Source organism: Bubalus bubalis, chromosome 18, assembly GCF_019923935.1.
Source record: "Bubalus bubalis isolate 160015118507 breed Murrah chromosome 18, NDDB_SH_1, whole genome shotgun sequence".
Taxonomy (NCBI): domain Eukaryota; kingdom Metazoa; phylum Chordata; class Mammalia; order Artiodactyla; family Bovidae; genus Bubalus; species Bubalus bubalis.
This window is the reverse complement of record NC_059174.1, coordinates 60,626,754-60,635,591: the sequence shown is the minus strand read 5'-3', so window position 1 is coordinate 60,635,591 and position 8,838 is coordinate 60,626,754. Positions and strand designations below refer to the sequence as shown.

The window sequence follows — 8,838 nt, the reverse complement described above, 5'->3', positions numbered from 1 at the left end:
AGGCACAGCTAGTGCAGCCCGCCCGCCCCAGAGCCCGTGCTCCACAACAGGAGAAGTCGCAGCTGTGAGAAGCTCCTGCACCATCACAAAAAGTAGCCCCCACTCGCTGCAACCAGAGAAAGCCTGCGCGCAGCCACAAAGACCTAGCACAACCAATCAGTAATCTAATTAATTAACAAAAAATCATCTTAACTACTTAAAAAAAAAAGAAAACCCTCTCAGAACCTCCCCCGAGGGTAACCACAGAGGAGTCAGGGCTGATAGCAACACAGCAGATGGTCCCCGCCCGCCCAGCCCCATCTCCACCCCACCAACCCAGGGCTGAGGACTGTCTTCTGCACTCAGGACTCCCTGCTTCAGTTTTTGGAGATGTCTCAGCTCCAGCCCCGCATGGCTTACCCTCAGCCTCCCTGACTGACCCAGTGCTCCAGGCTCTGCTTCAAGGATCCAGTAAGTCTTGGGTCACCCTCTTCTGTGGGAGACTGGGCGCTGAGTTCACATCCTCCCAAAGAGACCTCTGCAACCTCAGAGTGCAGAGGGGTCAGCCTGGCTCCTGACTGAGGGTGGAGAGACCCATTTTTTGTGGAGATGAAAACAGGAGCTGGAAGCTCTTGTGTTTTGTGTGAGAATCAGTGGAGTGTTTGGGGGCAGCAGGAGGGAGGGTTAGATCAGTGCCTGGAGGTTCTTGTGTGTATCCTAAGTCACTTCAGCTTGTCTGACTCTATGTGACCCTATGGACTATAGCCTGCCAGGCTCCTCTGTCTATGGGATTCTCCAGGTAAGAATACTGGAGTAGATTGCCATTTCCTCCTCCAGGGGATCTTCCCAACCCAGGGATCGAACCAGCGTCTCCTACATCTCCTACATTGGCAGGCAGGCTCTTTATCACTCTTTTTTTTGGGGGGTGGGGGGGATGGTTGTAGTTGTGCTCAAACAATAGTGAAGATTGTCCTTATACAGGGCCTGTAATATGTGGGCCACCAACTTCGGTCTCTTGTATATTGTCCACCTTTTGAATCTATGAGTTCCTCATTAGCTGATACGAGGGAACTGTAAAGGACTTGAATGTAAAGGACTTGCATGTTGGTGTCTCTAGGGGATGATGGTAGGTTGTTGTTCAGTCACTCAGTCATGTCCTTCTCTTCATGACCCTGTGGACTGTAGCACACCAGGCTTCCCTGTCCTTCACCATCACCCGAGTTTGCTCAAGTTAATGCTATGTTGATTTATATTAAATCACCTTAGGGTTTGTACACCCAGCAACAACTTGAAGCTGGTGTCTACTATTTATCATTGGCAACAACAACAGCAGAAAGGTAGTAAAATATACATGACATAATATTTACCATCATAACCGTTTTTTGAAAAATTCAGCCCCAGCACCCACATGGTTCACAATTCCCCCTTGGGGATCTGTGGGTGGGAGAATCTTAGTTCCTCCACCAAGGATCAAATGCAGGTCCATGGCAGTGAAAGTCTCACTCTGAGCCACTGGACTGCCAGGGAATTCCCATCTACATCATTTTTAAGTGTACAGTTCAGTAATGTTAAGTATATTTACATTACTGTCCAGCCAATCTGAAGAGCTCTTTTGTATCTTGTAAAATGGAAACTGTGCCGCATTTAACAATACCTCCCCATTTCCCCCTTAACCCCAGCCCCTGGCAAACCACCATTCAACTTTCTGTCTCTATGGCTCTGACTCCTCTTGATACTTCATGGAAGCAGAACCATACAATATTTGTATATTGGCGAGTGGCTTAAGGGTGGCTCAGATGGTAAAGAATCTGCCTGCAATGCATGAGATCTGGGTTCAATCCCTGGGTTAGGACAATCCCCTGGAGGAGGACATGGAAACCCACTCCAGTATCCTTGCCTGGAGAATCCCATGGACAGAGGAGTCTATTGGGGTTGCAGAGACGTGACTGAGCAACTAATACACATGGACAAGGGAGTGACAGGAAGCTTTCTCCAAGCCTTCTGGGTCTGAATTACCTTTAGCTCATAAAGAATCCCTGAGCCAAAGTGGCACATTTGGGAAGACGTATTCTAGTACCCCTCACTTCTCTTCAAGCAAATCTTCGAGTAACCTTGAAATATATTAAAAATCTTCTTTATTTGAAGAAACCAAAGTTCCCACAGAGAGAACTTGCCCAACGTGTCCTTTTACCACCTGCTCCCCATCCCTCCATTCCTCCACAGAATTGAGCTTCCAGGGTCAAGGGCAGATGGACATCATTGATGACTTCATGTCTTGCTTTCTCAGCAGATCATAGCCCCCTCAACTATGTCTACGATGCTGGGTCAGTATCTTCGCCAGTTTGGTCAGAAGCTGGTCCACAGGAAGCCACAGTTCAGGGAGGAACCTGAGAGTTCCAGGACCCGTCCTCTGACTACCTGGAACCTGGTGGTGATAGGTTTGGACAACATGTTGGGAGCTGGCATATACATCCTGATTGGGGGAGTGGCCAAATTCGTAGCTGGACCAGCAATCATCCTTTCCTTATTGGTGGCCGGCCTGACTACCGTGTTGTCTGGGCTCTGCTATGTCGAGTTGGCAGCCAGAGTAAAAGTACCTGTTTCTGGGTATTACGTCAGCTATGTCACAATGGGACAACTGTATGCCTTCATCACTGGCTGGAACCTCTTACTGTATTTAATTATTGGTGAGATGATGGGGAGCGGGGAGAAGTGGGCCTTAGGATGGAGAAAGTTGGAGAGATGAGTGGGCTTCACTCATTCATCAGAACTCTGTTATCCACCTTCGGGGCAGGGTTGGGAGAGGGGTAATGGTGGCAGGAAAACTGCACAACCTCGTTGCACGCAGGTCTATCCTGCTTTCCTTAAGTGATGGACTGAGAAACCAGAGGAAAGGGAACTGTAGGGAGCAGGTGAGAGGGAGGCATGTCCCTAGGCTCATCCCCTGACCACAGTGAAGTCTTTGCTGAGCTGTTGCCTTCCTGGATTTTCACTTACACCTCAACTTAAAAATTCAACTCTGATCTAGTCCCTCCTAGTCCCATTTAACTGTGTTTCTTTGTTTTCCACCACTTCTATCTCCTAGCATATTAAATAGTTGGCCTTTTTGTGAATCACCTGGGTCTCCCCTGTCCACCCCATGAGAAGCTCTTTGAGATCGGTGTTTTTTTGCTCACCTCCTGCCCCAAATATCTCACACGATGCATAATAGGGGCTCAGTTTCTGTCTGCTTGTAAGCTTTCCTTCTTCTGTTGCTACAGCCATTGCCTGTATAGCCCGGGCCTGGAGCTCCACCTTTGACAGCCTGATTGGGAATCACATCTCTGAGGCATTAGGGGGAACTTTCTCTCTGCAAATGCCCTACTTCCTGGCCTCGTTTCCAGACTTTCTTGCCCTGGGCCTGGTGCTGCTGCTCACAGGTGAGAAGGGACCAGGGACAGAAAGGAAAGAGCAGGGTATGGAGAGGGGGATGGCATGGGAAAAGCTTGGGGTGGAAGAATGGTGGGGAATTTGGACTGGGAAAAAGGGTTTGGAATAAGAGAGAAAGGAAGGCAAGACATTTTTTCCTACCCTTGGACTATTGGTAATTTAGGTTGGATCATTTTTTGGTGTGGGGTGCTGTCCTATGCATTTCTGCTTTATAAAAAATCATTGTTGGATGAATTCCCTAGTTGTCCAATGATTAGGACACTGATTTCACTGCTGAAGGTTTGGGTTCAATCCCCAGTCAGGGAACTAAGATCCCACATACCAAGAGGGGTACCCTCCAAAAAATCATTGTTGGATGTTGAGCAGCATCTGTGATCTTTATGTGCTAGATACCAGTGACACCCAGCCCCCACATTGTGACAATTGGAATGTCTCCAGACAGTGCCAATATCCCTTGGGGCACAAAATCATCCCATCTGGGAATCACTTACCTAGACCAACAAGTTTCTTTCTCTATACTGAGATCAAAGATTGTTTTTTAACTGAGAGGAAATCCACATAAATTTAACCATTTTATTATTTTTCCTAGCTTTATTGAGATATAATTCACTTCATGGCAAATAGATGGGGAAAAATTGGAAACAGTGAGAGACTTTATTTTCTTGGGCTACCAAATCACTGTGGATGATGAATGCAGCCATGAAATTAAAAGGAACTTGCTCCTTGGAAGAAGAGCTATGACAAACCTAGACAGCATATTAAAAAGCAGAAGCATCACTGCCGATAAAGGTCCATATAGTCAAAGCTGTGGTTTTTCTTGTAGTCATGTACAGATGAGAGAGTTGGACCATAAAGAAAGCTAAGTACCAAAGAATTGATGCTTTTGCTTGTGGTGCTGGAGAAGACTCGAGAATCACTTGGACTGCAAGGAGATCCAACCAGTCAATCCTAAAGGAAATCAGTCCTGAATATTTATTGGAAGAGCTGATGCTGAAACATAAGCTCCAATACTTTGGCCACCTGATGAGAAGAACTGACTCATTGGAAAAGACCCTGATGTTGAGAAAGACTGAAGGCAGGAGGCGAAGGGAACAACAGAGGATGAGATGGCTGGATGGCATCACCGACTCAATGGACATGAGTTTGAGCAAACTGTGGGAAATAGTGAAGGACAGGGGAGCCTGGCATGCTGCAGTCCATGGGGTCGCAAAGAATCAGACATGACTGAGTGACTGAACCACAACAGCTGACAAACAGCATTGTAAAAGTTTAAGATGATCTGATAGACATGGATATTGTGAGATGATGGTCACAGTAAGAAAATATCCATCAGCAGGTGTCCAAGTCAGCGGCACTTAGTACATTCCCAGTGCTGTGTGACCACCACCCCCATCCGGTACCAAATATTTCCATTACAGCGAAAGGAAACCCTGTACCCACTGAGCAGTCACTGTCCATCTGTCCACAACCACCAACCACCAGCCCTGGGCAACCACTTGTCTGCTTTCTGTCTCTCTGGATTTGGTTATTTATTTCTCTAGCCTCACTGCAATGCATGGGGAACTCCCAGACCAGGGATTGAACCTCTCCTCCCTGTAGTGGAAGCTCAGAGTCTTAACCAATGGACCACCAGGGGAGTGCTAGACTTAGTTATTTTGTTGTCTCATTTTCCATTTTTCTCACAGGACTCCTGGCTCTGAGAGTTTATGAGTCAACCCTGATTAACAAAGTGTTCATGGGCTTGAACATTTTGATCCTCAGCTTCATCATCGTCTCTGGCTTCATTAAGGGAAATCTGCACAACTGGAAGCTCGCGGAACAGGACTACACATTAGCTGCAGCTGGATCTGGTGATGCCGATAGGTTAGGAGGGTACCCTTGGTTGTAGTAATGCATGTGTGTGTGGTGTGCAGAGTTGGGAACATGGTGGGGACTGATGAGACCTGGGGTGATGGTCCAAGCTTGGGGGTCCCTGGAGCCCAGGACCTATGGTACTAAGGGAAGAGCCCAGTAGAGATGGCCGAACACACCTCATCCATGTTCCTCCTCTTCCCTCCTCTCACCATAGCTTGGGCCTTCTGGGTTCTGGAGGGTTTGTGCCTTTTGGCTTTGATGGAATTCTCCAGGGAGCAGCTACATGTTTCTACGCATTTGTTGGTTTTGCTCACATTGTCAATGCAGGTAACATGCGTATCTTGTGCCCCATCGTGGTTTGGGAACAGAATGGGGTGCCCTTGGGCATAGGGGCAGGTAGAAGGTTAGGCTGCTTTTGAAGCTTGAAGAGTAAAGTGGGTTTTGTGATTTCACCCCAGTGAAACCCCAGTGACCCAATACCTCTTCCCATCCTGAAGGGAGAAAAGCCAGCAATCCTCAGTGGTCCATGCCCTTGGCTGTCGTGATGTCCTTCATCTGCTTTTTGGTGTGTTTTGGTATCTCGACGGCCCTCACCCTCATGGTGCTCTACTACCTGATTCAGCTTGAGAGCCCCTTGCCGCAGGCTTTCGTCTATGTTGGGTGGGAGTCTGCCAAATATGTCGTGGCTGTTGGCACCCTCTGCATTCTTTTATACAGGTCAGTATCATGGTTTTCTCTTCATCTACTGTCAGATGCTCAGGTACGCCCAGCCCTCGGGACTGAGAGACGAAAGAGAAAGACATCTTGCCCCATGTAGACCAGGGAGCAAAAGCCCTGGTCTCTCCTGCTTCTGCGCCTTCTCACACATTCCCATTTTCCCTTCCAGCCTTCTGAGTATCATGTTTATCATGGCTCAGTTGACCTATGCAATGGCAGAGGATGGGCTCCTTTTCCGGGGACTTGCCTGGATCCCTGCCCCCACCGATGTCCTCACTGATGCCCCCACTGATACCCGCATCATTGTCCCCACAGGAACCCCCATCATGGCCGTCTTGGTTCCTGGAACTCTTGCAGGTGAATAAACAGAACTCACCCTTTTAAAATCATACTTCTTAACTTGCGTATTTCCAGTGGTTTCTCACTCTCCCCCCACTGTCTTTGCTCCCTCATCCCAGTGGTCATGGCGTTACTCTTCAACTTCACTGACCTGGTGGACCTCATGTCACTTCGGTCCCTGCTCGCTTACTCCCTGGTGACATTTTCTGTCCTTGTCCTCAGGTGAGACCCCATGACACCTTGACTGGGGGGGGGGGGGGGCGGTCTTTGACTTGTGAGGGTTGATGGGGAGGGAATCATCTTCTACCTTCATGCTGCCTCCTCACTGTCCTGTACCACTGATTGGGGAAAGAGAGGCATTAGACTGATTAATGTTGAATCAGCAGTAGGGGCTGTTACTCATATTGCTTTAATATTTCTAATCCAGGTATCAACCAGCCCAGAATGGAAGCAAGAAAGAAAAAACAGAGGAGGAAACTAAGGTGGAGCCTGAAGTTGAAGGAGGTCCTTTGGAATCTGAACCTGAAGCAGGAACCTCAAACATTCTAAAGAGTCTGTGGTTCCCTCCCAGCACCATCCCCACCCAGAAATCTGACCAGATTGTCTATGGATGTGCCTCCCTGGTTGGTGAGCAGTGGGATTTCTCTTTGGTCATATTCTGAAATTGAAAGGATGGTACTGGAGTGTGTATTTTGTCAGTTGAGGATCTTGGTGATATTATGGCCCCTCCTGATGTGGGCAGCCTGGGGAGGGGTGTGACCCGAGGTCCTGACATCTTTGTCTTCTGGGTCCAGCCTGTTCTCGTCCACCTTGACCCTTGCAGTTCTCCTGCTGATAATCCTGAGCCTGATCCTGGCCCAGTGGTCCAGCCAGGTGTTCTCTGGAGACCCCGTGCTCACAACAGTGGCTGTGCTGCTGCTGCTGCTCATCACTGGGGTCACGGCCATCATCTGGAGGCAGCCCAGAGCCCCTCTCCTCTTGAACCTACATTCAGGGTAGGTGACCTTATGGGTCCAAAGTGTCCACCTTGAGTGAAGGTCTGCGTGCTTTAGTTCTAAACATCCTTTGCTGGACAGGCAATGAGGGGATTTGCTGAAACCATTGGATTCTTCCCTGATCCACACTCAGTGCTTTAAAAACTCAGTCTCACTAAGCACTGAGCACACAGTCTGCGTAGAACTGGAGTTTCCTGCCCACAAGGAGTAGGGTCTCTCTTTCAGACATCTGGGGTGTGTTCAGGAATGAATTGACTTTGCCCACAGGTCCCTGCTTTGCCTGCCATCTTCCTGGTGAGCACCTTTGTGAATGTTTACTTAATGATTCAGATGACCACTCAGACCTGGGCCCAATTTGGCATCTGGATGGCAATTGGTAAGTGGTTGTCTGAGATAAAGAGGTTTCTTGAGTGATGCAGCCCAATATTCTTTCTACTTCCTCTCCCCTGAACTGTGTCAGACACCATGATAGGAAGCCTACTGGGCATTCGTAAATAAGGAGAGCACCTACTTTCCCTTCTCACTGTCTCATCTCCCTCCTAGGATTTGCCATATACTTTGTATATGGGATCCGACACAGCCTGGGGGAGAACAATGGGCCATAGTCACCAGCCTCCACTTCCAAGACTTAACAGAAACATCTCTAGTGATGAATCGTCTTAACCACAGGAAAGAGATGCTGTGTGGAATCCCTCCATGCACTGGAGGATCTGCTGGTTCAAGGGACACTGTGAGTCTCTATGGAGCATGAAGGTAGATGCATCATTGCCAGTGGACAAAGTGACTTTAATGATTTAAATGCTGAAGTTAACATTTAAAAACATAATACACATCCAGAAAAGTGAATTTTCAGGCAGAATATACAAAAATGTAACCAGAACCAGAGGAAGGAATAAAATATTAACTTGAACATGAGCACTGCCTCCTCATGCCTGTTTCCAGTGAAAACACATAAACTGTCATGTGGGAGGAAACACAGGTAGCCATATATTGTGACAAGAAAGTCAAAGTCGCTCAGTCGTTTCCTACTCTTTGTGACCCCATGGACTACACAGTCCATGGAATTCTCCAGACCAGGATACTGGAGTGGGTAGCCTTTCCCTTCTCCAGGGAATCTTCCCAACCCAGGGATTGAACCCAGGTCTCCCACGTTGCTGGTGGGTTCTTTACCAGCTGAGCCACCAGAGAAGCCCAAGGTACTAGAGTGGGTAGCCTATCCCTTCTCCAGCAGATCTTCCTGAGCCAGGAATCGAACTGGGGTCTCCTGCATTTCAGGCAGATTCTTTACCAACTGAGCTATCAGGGAAGCCCATATTGTGACAAGAGTTGCACTTTAGGGGGCTTTCCTGGCAGTCCAGTGGTTAAGACTTTGCCTTCCTATGCAGGGGGTGCCTGTTCAATCCCTGGTTGGGGAACTAAGATCCCACATGCCTCAAATCAAAAAACCAAAACATAAAACGGAAGCAATAAAGACTTTAAAAATGATCCATGTAAAAAAAATACATATTAAAAAAAAGAAAAAGTG

The 8,838-nt window shown here is 48.0% G+C and overlaps 1 protein-coding gene across 7 annotated transcripts; it reads left to right on the top strand.

The window, feature by feature from the left end:
* The first annotated feature begins 257 nt into the window (after window positions 1-257).
* On the top strand, window positions 258-8,228 carry LOC102404155 (cationic amino acid transporter 3-like). 7 transcript variants are annotated; one of them, XM_044931642.2, is made up of 12 exons: window positions 312-450; window positions 2,267-2,417; window positions 3,240-3,434; window positions 5,094-5,271; window positions 5,477-5,589; window positions 5,760-5,979; window positions 6,149-6,336; window positions 6,438-6,540; window positions 6,746-6,945; window positions 7,142-7,313; window positions 7,581-7,689; window positions 7,857-8,228. In XM_044931642.2, exons 2-11 carry the CDS (start codon window positions 2,288-2,290, stop codon window positions 7,609-7,611), a joined length of 1,530 nt encoding a protein of 509 aa, XP_044787577.1. In that variant the 5' UTR covers window positions 312-450; window positions 2,267-2,287; the 3' UTR covers window positions 7,612-7,689; window positions 7,857-8,228. The 7 variants fall into 7 exon arrangements, with proteins under 7 accessions (XP_044787576.1, XP_044787577.1, XP_025125318.3 ...); XM_025269533.3 differs by having other exon boundaries at window positions 2,267-2,666; window positions 3,240-3,398; XM_044931638.2 differs by having other exon boundaries at window positions 2,267-2,666.
* Window positions 8,229-8,838: the final 610 nt, after the last annotated feature.